This window comes from Lepidochelys olivacea, assembly GCF_965140295.1.
Source record: "Lepidochelys olivacea isolate rLepOli2 genome assembly, chromosome: 25".
NCBI classification, from domain to species: Eukaryota; Metazoa; Chordata; order Testudines; family Cheloniidae; genus Lepidochelys; species Lepidochelys olivacea.
In genome coordinates, this window is record NC_140435.1 from 6389274 (window position 1) to 6405000 (window position 15727).

Genomic DNA, 15727 nt, shown 5'->3' on the forward strand with positions numbered 1-15727 from the left:
AAAATACCGAGTGCCCAGACTCCCCTGGATGGAAAGCTGAAATGACCACCAGGTGTACTCTGATGGAAGAAAGGGATAGACCCTGATGTTTAATGTGTAGGAAGTATTCTAAAATAACTGGGATGGTAGCCTGGAGCGGTTGAAGGCGCTTGTGTTCACACCAACAGGAAAACCTTTTCCATTTCGCCAGGTAGGCAGCCTTAGTGGAAAGTTTCCTACTGCCGAGGAGAATTTGTCTGACCGACTGAGAGCACTGGCTCTCCATGGGGTTTAGCCATGGAGTTTCCACACCATGAGATGCAGAGATTGCAGGTTCAGGTGAAGGAGGCGCCCATGGTCCTGCGTGATTAGATCTGGGTGAAGGGGCAGAGCAATTGGGGCATCTATGGACAGCTCTAATAGGGTTGTATACCAATGCTGTCAGGGCCAAGATGGGGCGATCATGATTACCATCGCTCTGTCTCTGTGAATTTTGAGGAGGACCCAGTGGACAAGCGAGATAGGAGGAAAGGCATACTTCAGACCCTCGCCCCATGGTATTAAGAACACATCGGCAATCAAGCCTGGACTGTGGTTTTGGAATGAGCAGAACTGCGGGCACTGTCTGTTGCTCTTGGTGGCGAAAAGGTCTACTTGGGCATAACCCCACTTCTGGCAGACTGACTGTATGATGTCCAATCTGATTGACCACTCGTGCATGTGGTATGACCTGCTGAGGCGATTGGCAAGCTCATTCCGCACTCCTGGGAGGTAGGATCCTTCGAGAGGAATGGATTGGGCTATACAGAAGTCCCAGAGAAGAAGAGCCTCACAGCACAGAGGTGAGGAGCGGGTTCCGCCTGGTTTGTTTATATAGAACATGGCGGTGGTGTCGTCTGTCAGGACTGTCATGCTGTGACCTTGCAATGTGGTATGAAAGGTTTGGCAGGCCAGACGAACCGCCCTGAGCTCCTTCAGGTTGATATGGAGAAGTATCTTGTCCCTCGACCACATGCCTTGTGTCCTCAGGTCCCCAAAGTGTGCGCCCCAGCTCAGATCTGACGCATCTGTTACTAACGTCAGAGAAGGTTGGGGCTTGGCGAAGGGGACCCCTGCACAGACCACTGGTTGGTCCGGCCACCAGCGCAGGGATTCTAGAATCTGTGCCAGGATCATCACCACGAGGTCCAGGGGGGCTCTGTATGGATGGTAAGACAGTGCGAACCATGCTTGCAAGGGTCCGAGTCTCAGTCGGGCATGCTTGACCACGTACGTGCATGCTGCCATATGTCCTATTAGCTGTAGGCAATACCTGACTGTGGTAGTGGGATACCAAAGCATTGATTTTACAATCTACTCTATGGCTTAGAATCTGGACTCTGGAAGGTTCGCTTTCGCCTGTACCGAGTTCAGGACTGCCCCTATAAATTCTATCCTTTGAGTGGGTATGAGAGAAGATTTGGGTACACTGAGGAGGAGCCCCAGTCTGTGGAAATGTGTCCATGACCATCGTCATGTGGGACTGGACCTCGTCCTTGGAAAGACCTGTGAAAAGCCAGTTATCGAGGTATGGGTACACTCGAACCTGCCTTTTCTGCAGGAAGGCCGCCACCACCGACATACATTTCGTGAACACTCGGGGGGCTGTGGACAGGCCAAATGGGAGAACCATGAACTGGTAGTGATCTTGGTTTATGACAAACTGGAGGAAGTGTCGGTGCGCCGGATGAATAGCGATATGGAAGTATGTGTTTTTCATGTCGAGGTCAGCGTACCAATCCCCCGGATCCAAAGATGGAATAATAGTGCTTAGGGAGTATAACAATGTTGGTTCTGGCGGGACCCAACTGAGAGTGCCAATTCAGGACAAATTGCTTAAAGCAGGGCAGTTACAGACCAAGGCTGGGGTTTCTATGCACACCAAGGCAAACCAAACCAGCCAAACAGAGAAGACTTTGGTTTTACCCCACTGGCTCACCACAAGTCACACAAGCAATTCCCTTAGACACTCCAGTTTCCCAGTATCTCCACCAGTGCCCCTCGTTATGGGGACAAATGGTTATGAAAACCAATACCCCAGTAAAAGAAAAAAGGTTCTCTCGATCCCAAAGGACCACACCCAGGTCAATATACAAATCAGATCTTGCCCACAAAATCACACTGTTGCCAATCCTTTAGAATCTAAAGTCTAAAGGTTTATTCATAAAAGGAAAGAAATATAGATGAGAGCTAGAATTGGTTAAATGAAATCAATGACATACAGGAATGGCCAAGTTCTTGGTTCAGGCTTGCAGCAGTGATAGAATAAACGGCAGGTTCAAATCCAGTCTCTGGAGAACATCCCCAGCTGGGATGGGTCATTCAGTCCTTGGTTCAAAGCTTCAGTCTGTAGCAAAGTCCCTCCAGAGGTCAGAAGCAGGATTGAAGACAAGATGGAGGAGCTGCAGCAGCTTTGTATAGTCTCTTGCCATGTGGTCTCTTTCTTTCTTTGTCCCAAAGACAAGCTGTCCATCCCATGGCCTGGAAACACCTCAGAGTTCTGTCCCTAGGCAGGTCCCTGCACACCTTGCTGAGTCCCAAGGCATGTCTGCCTTCTCTCAGTGGGTCAGTTGTGCAGCTGATGGTCCTTAATGGGCCATCCAGCAGGCTAGGCAGAGCTGACATCAACTTGTCTGGGGTGTCACCCAGAAGCAGAGCATAAGTTTGAAATACAGACAGCATAGAGCCAGTATTCATAACTACAAAAATGATACACACATAAAGACAGCATAATCATAACCAGCAAACCATAACCTTGTCTTAGATACCTCATTTGACCCCCTTTATATAAGATTTGGTGCCACTACAGGACCTTGGTTGCAATGATGATCTATACGGTCCCAGATTATGTCAATAACATCACAGGGAGACCATGCAGAACTGGAGCTTGACCATAAATTTGTTGAGTCTGCGAAGGTCTAAAATGGGTTGAAGACCTTGGGGATTAGAAAGAACGGGAGTAAAACCCCTTTCCCCTTAGCTCCTGTGGAACCTCCTCCACTGCACCTATCTCAAGGAGCGAACAAACCTCCTGCATAAGGAGTTGCTCGTGAGAGGGGTCCCTGAAGCGGGATGGGGAAGGTGGGTGGGAGGAAGGGGAGGAGGAGAACTGGGAAGAGTATCCCACCTGTACCATGCATAGGGCCCAACAGTCCGATGTTATATGGGACCACGCACGGTAGAAGTGGGATAGTCGGTTTAAAAACCATGGGGATGGATCCGGGAGCTGGGTTGGTACACTGTCCTCGGGCGCACCCTCAAAACCCTTGCTTGTTTCCAGGTTGGGATTTACTCTGGTCCTGGTTAGGCGCATTGTTCCGTCTGCGCCTGTTATTTCTGCCCCGCCTTCGATACGGCTCCTGCCTGGGCCTGGGTTGATACTGCCTCTGCTGTGGAGGCTGAGGCCTGAAGGGCTTTCACTGGTTGCCGGCGTATGCAACCCTAGCGACTTCAGGGTGGCCCGAGAATCCTTAAGGCCATGCAGCCCGGAGTCTGTTTGCTCCGAGAAAAGGCCTGAACCCTCGAAAGGAAGGTCTTGGAGGGTATTCTGAACCTCTGGAGGGAGGCCTGATGCCTGGTGCCACGCTGAGAGTCACATGACTACCCCCAAGGCAATGGTTCTGGCCGCAGAGTCTGCTGAATCGAGGGAGGCTTGTAATGAAGTTTTAGCCACTGCCTTCCCTTCCTCGATTAAAGCTGCAAACTCAGAGTGTAAGTCCTGGGGCAGGCGATCCTTAAACTTGGACACGGCTGTCCAAGAGTTGAAATTATGTTTATTAAGGATCACCTGCTGGTTGGCTTTACGTAACTGGAGGCCTCCAGAGGAGTAGACCTTCCTAACGAAGAGGTCCAAATGTTTGTCTTCCTTGGCCTCTGGGGCCGAGGCTTGTTGGCCCTGTCTTTCCTTTTCATTGACTGCTGAAACGATAGGGAACAGGGAGTTGGACAGCAGAACAGGAACTCGTAGCCATTGGAGGAAGTGAAGTATTTCTTTTCTACGCCCCTGGCCATCGGTGTCTGCCATATTGTTTTGTAATTTGTTTGTATGGTCTTTATGAGAGGGAGTGCGACTCTGGAGGGACCCTCAAGCGTCAGGATATCCACCACTGGATCCTCCTGCTCAACCATTTCTTCCACCTGGAGGCCCATATTGAGGGCAATCCTACGGAGTAGCTCCTGGTGAGCCCTGTGGTCGATTGGTGGTGGTCCTGAGACTGATGTGCCCGCCACCGCCTTGTCTGGGGAAGAGGAGGAAGTGAGGTGCTGCAGGTTGCCCTGATCTAGACCCACCTGTGTGTCCTCATATGCCTGGGTCACTTCAAGCCCTGTGGGGCTGACACCTCTCGAGATGTCGCAGAGCTAGGCACCGCCTCTGGTATTGGGCTTGGGGGCACCAGTTGCTCTTGTGGGTCCGGGGGCAGCCTAGAGAGAGTGGCCTCCCTTGTCCTTGATGCGTGCCTGTGTGGTGACCTGGAATGGCGTCGCATAGATTGTCCGGACCTAGAGGCTCTGGAGGAGATGCCCTGTTGCTGGTGGTAGGCCCATGGAGTCCAGAAGGGCCACTGACCTGGAGGAGGCCATTGTGGTTGCCATGCTGGTTGGGATTCTCTGCTGGATATTGTTCAATGTCTCCTATTGCTAGAGCGACCGGAGTCGGCCTCGGAGCCGGAGGATGCCAACGGAGAGGACCAGGAGGGTGCTGAACGTTGAGCAGTTGCAGGGTGCTGGAGAGCCGAGGAGCGGTGCCTGCCTTACCGGGACCACGACTGGTACTGGGAGTCTTGGGACCGGGATCGGTGTCTCACACTCGGTGCCAGTGAGGTCATCGGGTCCATACTCCGGTGCCGGGTGACCAATGGTAAGTCGGGGACTGGCGTGCAGTCGCCGCAGGCTTGTTCGCCTCTGGTGCCGTAACCTCACGCTGGGTCGTGGGCGCAGGGGACTAGCTGGACGCCATGACGGTGACCTCGAGCAGCACACCATTGCCAGCTTCCCTCTGGACGGCACCCTTTTAGGTGGTGCTGGAGGCTTCTCCCTGCACGGCAGGGGGTTTGGCGCTGACAAGTCAGTGAGGTCTTTTGCTGCCTCAAAAGTGTCAGGTGTGGAGGGGTGTTCGAGGACCTTCTCCAAGCCTTCGTTGGCACTGAAACTGCTGGGTACCGGACTCAATGGGGCCTATGGGGCCGGAGTCGACGGTGCTGGTTCTTGGCTCGGGCCCGCATTGTGTCTTTGCATGCCAGGAGCGTCTTTGAGCGGCTTAGTAGCTCTTCAGGGAGAGTGCCCTCTTTCCCCTTGCTTGTGCCGCTTAGTCGGTGTCAGAGAGGTAGACCAGAGTTGAAGTTGGTCGTCCTGTCTCAGTGCCAGTGATTTACGGTGCCTGGGTGGTTCCGGGTAGTGCGGGGATGCCAGGGCACTTCGCAGCAAGGAAGCTGGGGCCCGGGCCGGTCAGTCAGAGGCCGGTGGTTGTAACACGACTTCATGAGCAACTGCTTAAGGGGAAAGTCTCTTTCTTTCTTGGTGAGCGGCTTAAAGGCCTTGCAGATTTTGCAGCGCTCATGGGGGTCACTGTTAGGCATAGACTTGCAGCACGTGGCGCAAGCTTTGAAACCCTGTGCTTGCGGCTTGCCCCGCAGCCCAAGGCTGGTGCTGGAACTAGCTTCCATTGTTTCTGGAGTTCTAACAAACTGGCAACTATCTAAGAACTCTAACTAGAAGACTGAAAGGCTAAGGGATCACTCGCAAGAGAGAGAAAACATTCCAGCGCCACCACGGATGGTAAGAAGGAACTGAAGGGGGGGTCGGGCCAGCAGGGTAATATATCCCCTGCACCATTCTAGGGGGCTCCCCTGCTGACCTGACGGGAGCTGCTAAGGGGAAAAGTTTCCGACATCCATGCACGTGGCGTGTGCACAACTAATTGGAATGGACGTGAACAATCAAAGAAGAACAAGAAATTACTTAGAAACTTTCAGACCGAGAAGACACAGGGAGCAATCGCCGTAATTTAAACATTCAAATACAGAAACTCAAACATCAAAACACCCACTCACCATACTCCACTCTGTCCTGTGCAATTTGACCTGTTTCTCACACAAAACTGGGAAATTCAGTGTGAAACCGTTTATCAGCACCCGCTCACACACACAGTTACTCACAAAGACACACACTGTCCACTCCTCTGCAATTGAACCCTACCCAGCCAGCCTCCACGGTCACACCGAGGCAGCCTGAACTCTGCCCTCTGCAAAGTGCCAAGGGGTGGAGGCGGAATACACATATCTCCTGGCCAGGAAAGAGCCCAGATTAATCTACGTGCCAGAGGGCCAGATCCCCACACCACTGTGTCACATGATCTCAACCAGCTAAACCTATTCAGCAGCCAAAAGAAGTACGTAACTGTTGGAGCGGACAAGCAAACCATCGGTTACCTGTTAATATCTACCAATAAAGAGGCGCTGGACAGTGTGGAGTGTTTGCATGTAATAACTTACTGGAAGTGGAGACCTCCGTAATCAAAAGTCAGAATTTAAGTTCTCGTCCCATAATACGCTACAAAAATCAAACTAACAAGGATAGGTTCATATCTACAGCTCAATGCTTTCATGTAAGTGACATCACTCACTATACGTCAATTGCTTATCTTCAGCTCTCACAGAACACAAACTTCACAGTTCCAAAACTCAGCTCCATGCACCACATGCTGTCAGAAATAAATCCGAGTAACTTTACTCCGATTGTCAGTTCTTTGGGGCAGGATCTGTGTCTCTGTTCTGTGTTTTTTCAGCACCTAGCGCCCTGGGCTCCTGCGCCACGACTAGGCTCCTTGGTGCTATGGCAATACACCTAATCAGCGGGCTAGACTCCAAACTGAAAATGGTAGGCAATCGTGATTAATCCACGGGACAGTGGTGTCAAAGAGAGGGCAGTTTTCAGGCTGTCTGAGTGGAACTTTGGGGCCTGTGGTCATGTAGAATTGATTTGCTTGGGGAACAGAGTGTGTTTTTGCGCATTCTTGTTGATAGAACCAGGGAAATGTTGGGCTGGAAGGGCCCTGAGAGGCCACAAATCCAGCCCCCTGTGCTGAGGCAGGACTAAGTAAATCTAGGCCATCCCTAACAGGGGTTTGTCCAGCCTGGTCTTACAATCCTCCAGGGATGGGGATTCCAGAGGGCCCGCCCCGGGAACCCTGTTCCAGAGCTTCGCTACCCTGAGAGAGTTTTTCCTAATATCTAACCTAAATCTTCCTTGCTGCAGCTTAAGCCCATTACTTCTTGTCCTCCTTTCAGTGGACATGGAGAACAATTGATCACCTCCCTCTCTGTAACAGCCTTTAATGTATTTGGAGACTGTAATCAGGTCCCCGCTCCGTCTTCTGTTCTCAAGCTGTGGGGTTGCGGGTCCATGTTTCACACTGTATTTCCTAAGGCTGGGGGAGCATTATTAACTTTTACTGGTTTCCCCCCCCACCACCACTTTGTTTTTTAATATTGGTCCATTGAACCACATGACAGCAATGCCCAAGTCACGAGCAGATTGGAGAGGAGTTTCTGCTGTGCCTCCCATCAGCTCTAAGGTTGCATCTGCACTGGGGAAAGGAACCTTTTTTGATGGTGGGGGTCAAAACAGCCTCTTTCAAGTGATGCTGAAGCCAGTTACCCCATCTACACTGGCAGGGCGGACATTTCAAAGCCATTTTGGGGCCGGCAGAAATAGTTTAACATCTGTTATCAAAACAGCCTCATCTTCCTAGTGCAGAGAGTTCCCGAGAATCTCCAGACAGCCCGGCCCATAGACAGCGTCACACCCTACACTGAAACCCAGCATCAGGCACAAGCTGATGAGTGCACCAATCCTTCCAGGCCTCTGCATACCTTTAAAATGAGGTCCCCTTCGTGCAGCAAGCTGTCCTTGGCAGCCAAGCCGGTCTCCGTTATGTGTTTGATAAAGATCTGGCTTCCCAGCTTCAAGCCGTATTCTGCGCCCCAGGAGAGAGACAGACAAGTCAGGTTCAGGGAATGGAACGAGAGAAATACCAGATCTGGGATATCAGGGAGACAGGCCCTCGCTATGAGCCCACAGTACGCAGTGGGAACCCTTGCCCTCCCCTCACGGCTCTAGCTGTAGGGTGAGCCAGGCCATAAACTCCAGTCGGTAAGGCCTGGTGTGCGTACACAAATTGCACGCATTTAACTAGCTCGGTTTCTAAACTGATTTAGTTAACTCAGTGCAATGTGGCCCCAGACCCAGTGTGTGTAGAAGTGAAGATATTCCTTCCTATTCCACCTCCCAAGGCATCCCCTCTGGGGCAGAGCAGTGAAGACAACAGCCAGTAGGAAGCATGCACCACTGCTCAGCCTCGCTGGTGTTAAAGGTCCTTAATTTCTGAGTCCTCAAAGTCATCCTGTTCTGTCCCTCCCGCACGCCAGGCAGCCTCCACCAGACTGCAACGAAGAAGGATGGTTCATTAACACGGGATGGGGTTGGTGGAGAGAGAATAGGGAAGCTGCCTCTTACCTTCGCCCTCTTTCTGCTTCACCAGAACAGAGCGGATGGGTTTCATTGGTACCTCCTGGCGCGGCAGCCTCTTGAACCCAGACACTAGCACAAGCCCATTGGTGTCCTCTTCGTGGCCATACCCATTGGTGGAGCGTTGTCTATGGTAACTCTGCCTTTCAGAGCCACTGTCTTGCCTCTGTCTCCTGTTGCTGCCATCCTGGCTCCGCCTTCTACTTCTGGACACCTGCCTTCGATTATCGCTGTTATCCCGATAGTGGCCGGAGCTCCTCTCACTGGAGGAGTCTCCGTCGTAGCCTCTACTGTAATCCGCGTCATCCTGGGGCCGGCTCTGGTTGTAACTGTCGTACCTGTATCCTTTCCCTGTGCTCCGCGGCGACGACTCGTCTCCCTGGTACCCGAATTCCTCATCCGAATCATATCGGACGGTGTTGGGAGAGTGCAAGGAGTCACTGGATAGTGGCTGGGTGGTTTTGGTTACAGGAAGCTGAATTTTCTTTGGTCTCTTCACTGTCTGCAGGTGGGAAGGAAGAAGAATTGGCTGGCAAATGACACGTACTCTGTTAGACACAAACAGCACTCCCAAAAGAGAACCACCCCTGATTTCAAAGCACTTCACTGAGGGAGAAGAGTGACATTATCTTCATTTACAGATGCAGAAAGCCACGGCACAGAGACATTACGTTATTTGCCCAAGGCCCCACAGAGAGTCAGTGACAGAGCTGGGACAGAGGAGCCCCCTGGTTTCTGTACTAGAAAGTTGTCTCCCTTGAACTACACTGGCACAGACAAACCGGTTCAGCGCCCCCTCATGAGGACGCAGTTGTGCTGATAGAAAGGTGCTTTGTACCAGTACAGCAAAGGGAAATAACTATACCAGGACAAGGCGCCTTTATACTGATGTAACTGCAGCCACACTGGGGCTTAGCCTGGTGTAACTATTTCAGGAATCACACCTCGAGCCACAATAGTTACACTGGTAAGACTGAAGTGAAGACCAGCCCCACGAGTCCCTTCCTGTAACTCCTACGTGTGCGTTGGAGGTGACGGACTCTGCCAACTAATGGGATCCAGACTGTTCCATGGTTCAACAGGCACAGATAAAAGGGAGATGAGCAAAGGAGGAGCCATGTTGTCTCAGATTAAACATGGAGGGGACAGGACACATCAGGAGCCACGCGGTCCCATCTGTTCTTTGAAGAGTAAGCAGCCAGACTGACAAGTGGCCAGTCCCATCAATGCAATGGCATATCGCGGACCTCCCAACATAGCTGATTGCCTGCCTACCTCCACCCTCCCCGCATCCCTTCCTTCCTCAGCTCATGCTCATGACCCAACCATGCCCTTTGTCTCCTTTGCCCCCTCCTGACATTGTGCCTTCCTCCCCGCTAGCTCATGCCTTTGGAACAGCCTCTCGAGTCAGGTGTGTCTAGAGTCATCCTTAAAATACAGCCAGAGCCCCCCCGATGCATGAAGCACTCTGCTCACAGTGAGTCCACACTGCACTGTTTGTTCTGTGCTGGGCTGCTGCAGAGTGAGAAGGGCCGTTAACGGGAGATTGCTCTGAGTCCTGGTCTACACTAGGACTTTAGGTCGAATTTAGCAGCATTAAAATCGATGTAAACCTGCACCCGTCCACACGATGAAGCCCTTTATTTCGACTTAAAGGGCTCTTAAAATCGATTTCCTTACTCCACCCCTGACAAGTGGATTAGCGCTTAAATCGGCCTTGCCGGCTCGAATTTGGGGTACTGTGGACACAATTCGACGGTATTGGCCTCCGGGAGCTATCCCAGAGTGCTCCATTGTGACCGCTCTGGACAGCACTCTCAACTCAGATGCACTGGCCAGGTAGACAGGAAAAGAACCGCAAACTTTTGAATCTCATTTCCTGTTTGGCCAGCATGGCAAGCTGCAGGTGACCATGCAGAGCTCATCAGCAGAGGTGACCATGATGGAGTCCCAGAATCGCAAAAGAGCTCCAGCACGGACTGAACGGGAGGTATGGGATCTGATCGCTGTTTGGGGAGAGGAATCCGTGCTATCAGAACTCCGTTCCAGTTTTCGAAATGCCAAAACCATTGTCAAAATCTCCCAGGGCATGAAGGACAGAGGCCATAACAGGGACCCGAAGCAGTGCCACGTGAAACTGAAGGAGCTGAGGCAAGCCTACCAGAAAACTACAGAGGCGAATGGCCGCTCCGGGTCAGAGCCCCAAACATGCCGCTTCTATGATGAGCTGCATGCCATTTTAGGGGGTTCAGCCACCACTACCCCAGCCATGTTGTTTGACTCCTTCAATGGAGATGGAGGCAACACGGAAGCAGGTTTTGGGGACGAAGAAGAAGATGAGGAGGAGGAGGAGGAGGTTGTAGATAGCTCACAGCAAGCAAGCAGAGAAACCATTTTTCCCCACAGCCAGGAACTGTTTCTCACCCTGGACCTGGAGCCAGTACCCCCCGAACCCACCCAAGGCTGCCTCCTGGACCTAGCAGGCGGAGACGGGACCCCCGGTGAGTGTACCTTTTAAAATACTATACATGGTTTAAAAGCAAGCATGTGAAAGGATTACTTTGCCCTGGCATTCGCGGCTCTCCTGGATGTACTCCTAAAGCCTTTGCAAAAGGTTTCTGGGGAGGGCAGCCTTATTGCGTCCTTCATGGTAGGACACCTTACCACTCCAGGCCAGTAACACGTACTCAGGAATCATTGTACAACAAAGCATTGCAGTGTATGTTTGCTGCCGTTCAAACAACATCCGTTCTTTATCTCTCTGTGTTATCCTCAGGAGAGTGAGATATAATTCATGGTCACCTGGTTGAAATAGAGTGCTTTTCTTCAGGGGACACGCAGAGGAGCCCATTCCTGCTGGGCTGTTTGCCTGTGGCTGAACAGAAATGTTCCCCACTGTTAGCCAAGGGGAGGGGGGAGGGTTGAGGGGGTAGCCTCACAGTGGGGGGAGGCAAAATGCGACCTTGTAACGAAAGCACATGTGCTATGTATGTAATGTTAACAGCAAGGTTTACCCTGAAAGAGTGTAGCCACTGTTTTATAAAATGTGTCTTTTTAAATACCGCTGTCCCTTTTTTTTTTCTCCACCAGCTGCATGTGTTTCAATGATCACAGGATCTTCTCCTTCCCAGAGGCTAGTGAAGATTAGAAAGAAAAAAAAATGCACTCAAGATGAAATGTTCTCCGAGCTCATGCTGTCCTCCCACACTGACAAAGCACAGACGAATGTGTGGAGGCAAAGAATGTCAGAGTGCAGGAAAGCACAAAATGACTGGGAGGAGAGGTGGCGGGCTGAAGAGAGTAAGTGGCGGGCTGAAGCTCAAATGTGCTGGCAGCATGATGAGAGGAGGCAGGATTCAATGCTGAGGCTGCTGGAGGACCAAACCAGTATGCTCCAGTGTATGGTTGAGCTGCAGCAAAGGCAGCTGGAGCACAGACTGCCACTACAGCCCCTCTGTAACCAACCGCCCTCCTCCCCAAGTTCCATAGCCTCCACACCCAGACGCCCAAGAACGCGTGGGGGGGCCACCGGCCAACCAGCCACTCCGCCACAGAGGATTGCCCAAAAAAAAGAAGGCTGGCATTCAATAAATTTTAAAGTTGTAAACTTTTAAAGTGCTGTGTGGCATTTTCCTTCCCTCCTCCACCACCCCTCCTGGGCTACCTTGGTAGTCATCCCCCTATTTGTGTGATGAATTAATAAAGAATGCATGAATGTGAAGCAACAATGACTTTATTGCCTCTGCAAGTGGTGATTGAAGGGAGGAGGGGAAGGTGGTTCGCTACAGGGAAGTAGAGTGAACCAAAGGGAGTGGAGGGGGGGTTTCATCAAGGAGAAACAAACAGAACTTTCACACCATAGCCTGGCCAGTCATGAAACTGGTTTTCAAAGCTTCTCTGATGCGTACCACGCCCTCCTGTGCTCTTCTAACCGCCCTGGTGTCTGGCTGCACGTAACCAGCGGCCAGGCGATTTGCCTCAACCTCCCACCCCACCATAAACGTCTCACCCTTACTCTCACAGATATTGTGGAGCACACAGCAAGCAGTAATAACAGTGGGAATATTGGTTTCGCTGAGGTCTAAGCGAGTCAGTAAACTGCGCCAGCGCGCCTTTAAACGTCCAAATGCACATTCTACCACCATTCTGCACTTGCTCAGCCTGTAGTTGAACAGCTCCTGACTACTGTCCAGGCTGCCTGTGTACGGCTTCATGAGCCATGGCATTAAGGGGTAGGCTGGGTCCCCAAGGATACATATAGGCATTTCAACATCCCCAACAGTTATTTTCTGGTCTGGGATTAAAGTCCCTTCCTGCAGCTTTTGAAACAGACCAGAGTTCCTGAAGATGCGAGCGTCATGCACCTTTCCCGGCCATCCCACGTTGATGTTGGTGAAACGTCCCTTGTGATCCACCAGAGCTTGCAGCACTATCGAAAAGTACCCCTTGCGGTTTATGTACTCGGCGGCTTGGTGCTCCGGTGCCAAGATAGGGATATGGGTTCCGTCTATAGCCCCACCACAGTTAGGGAATCCCATTGCAGCAAAGCCATCCACTATGACCTGCACATTTCCCAGGGTCACTACCCTTCATAGCAGATCTTTGATTGCGTTGGCTACTTGCATCACAGCAGCCCCCACAGTAGATTTGCCCACTCCAAATTGATTCCCAACTGACCGGTAGCTGTCTGGCGTTGCAAGCTTCCACAGGGCTATCGCCACTCGCTTCTCAACTGTGAGGGCTGCTCTCATCTTGGTATTCATGCGCTTCAGGGCAGGGGAAAGCAAGTCACAAAGTTCCATGAAAGTGCCCTTACACATGCGAAAGTTTCGCAGCCACTGGGAATCGTCCCAGACCTGCAACACTATGCGGTCCCACCAGTCTGTGCTTGTTTCCCGAGCCCAGAATCGGTGTTCCACAGCATGAACCTGCCCCATTAGCATCATGATTCCCACATTGCCAGGGCCCATGCTTTCAGAGAAATCTGTGTCCATGTCCTGATCACTCACATGACCGCACTGACGTTGCCTCCTCGCCTGGTATCGCTCTGCCAGGTTCTGGTGCTGCATATACTGCGTGTGGTGTTTAATGTGCTCCTAATTGCCAATGTGCTCCTAATTGCCAAAGTGAGCTGAGCAGCCTCCATGCTTGCCTTGGTATGGCGTCTGCACAGAAAAAAGGCGCGGAACGATTGTCTGCCGTTGCTCTGACGGAGGGAGGGGCGACTGATGACATGGCTTACAGGGTTGGCTTCAGGGATCAACAAAGGGGGTGGCTTTACATCAAGGAGTATTTCAGGCAGGACTTCACGGAGGGTTCCAATAAGAAATGGTGCACCTAAGTTATTGTTCTTATTGGAACCAGGAGGTTAGCCTGGCCTCTGATTGATACATGGCTAGATTTACCTCGCTGCACCTTCTCTGTGAGTGACTGCAGTGTGACCTAGAGGAATGAGTCCCCTAGACGGGGGAGGGGGGGAGGCAAATGAGTACAAAACAAATCTGATCTATTTCTTGTTTTGATCCACTCCATCTATCTTTTACATCTTTGGCTGGCAGCAGATGGTGCAGAAGGACTGCATGCCATCCACATCTCATGGCTGCTCGGCAGAAAATGGTACAATAGGACTGCTAGCCATCCTCATCTCTTGCCTGCCCGGCAGAAGATGATGCAATAGGACTGCTAGCAATCCGTATCGCCTGCCTGCTCACTATAAGACGGTTCAATAGGACTGACTGCAGGACTAAAGAGAATGACCTGATCAAGTCACTCCAAATTTAGTCCCTGCGCCCATGTCTGCCCAGGCGCTCCCAGCCGACGTGGCCAGGAGCACCTCGGACATGACGATGACGGCTACCAGTCGTACTGTACCGTCTGCTGCCAGCAGGCAATGGGTTGCTGCTGCTGTGTAGCAATGCCGTACCGCGTCTGCCAGCACCCAGGAGACGTACGGCGACAGTGAGCTGAGCGGGCTCCATGCTTGCCGTGGTATGGCGTCTGCACAGGTAACTCAGGAAAAAAGGCGCGAAACGATTGTCTGCCCTTGCTTTCACGGAGGGAGGGAGGGAACGGGGGCCTGACAATATGTACCCAGAACCACCCGCGACAACGTTTTAGCTCCATCAGGCATTGGGATCTCAACCCAGAATTCCAATGGGCAGCGGAGACTGCGGGAACTGTGGGATAGCTACCCACAGTGCAACGCTCCGGAAGTCGACTCTAGCCTCGGTACTGTGGAAGCGCTCCGCCGAGTTAATGCACTTAGAGCATTTTCTGTGGGGGGGGACACACTCGAATATATAAAACCGATTTCTAAAAAAACGACTTCTATAAATTCGACCTTATTCCGTAGTGTAGACATACCCTGAGGCAGTCTCAGGCATTCAGAGCAGCTCCACGAGAGCAGCAACAAAGGTCCCAGAGCCACTTTGCCGAGTAGGGCCCATTCAGAAGGGCATGATCTACGAGGGCTCTCCATCTGATTGAGGGCTCCCCCCACTCTGCCAACACTGGCCTGAGACAGAAGCGAGCACAGGACTTGGAGCCAGGAACTTCTGGTTAGAAGCTAAAATTTTAATAGGTCATTTTTGGGGGCAGCCTATATATGGGGTAATTTGGTTCCCAGTTTCCTACTACAAATTCTGGACCAGGCCCTGGACTGACGTGTGACGTACCTATTTTCAGATCTGTCTACGTACATGGATTTTTAGAGAGATTTGAAAATCTAGTTTTAAACAAAAGTGCGGATGCAGTTTTACTTCTGGTGCTGCTACTCACCACCCCAGCATGTTTGCAGTTGGCTTTGAGCTGCGATTGCCTACAGTTAATCCTAGAAAAAGAACAGGTGGACTTGTGGCACCTTAGAGACTAACAAATTTATTTGAGCATAAGCTTTCGTGAGCATCTGATGAAGTGAGCTGTAGCTCACGAAAGCTTATGCTCAAATAGATTTGTTAGTCTCTAAGGTGCCACAAGTACTCTTGTTCTTTTTGCGAATACAGACTAACACGGCTGCTACTCTGAAAGCTGTAATTATTTCTAGAGTTATCCTCTTTCATAATTTTAAAAGTTTGCAAGGAGTTAGTGCCCTGCAATATTTTAAGATGCTGTTGATTCCTGCGGGTAATTTGCCAGGTTAACAGGGACCAAGACATGCCAATCTAAACAAGCCATGGGGTGGAAG

At 51.4% G+C, this 15727-nt stretch overlaps 1 protein-coding gene across 1 annotated transcript in view; it reads right to left on the reverse strand.

The window, feature by feature from the left end:
- The window catches only part of TJP3 (tight junction protein 3), a 59931-nt gene that overhangs the window by 20434 nt on the left and 23770 nt on the right, over nucleotides 1-15727 (reverse strand). Inside the window, exons 5-6 of the mRNA XM_084614317.1 lie at nucleotides 8533-9046; nucleotides 7890-7993 (exon numbers count right to left, since the gene is read on the reverse strand). Coding sequence (XP_084470443.1) covers nucleotides 7890-7993; nucleotides 8533-9046 — 618 coding nt within the window. The remainder of the gene's footprint in view (nucleotides 1-7889; nucleotides 7994-8532; nucleotides 9047-15727) is intronic.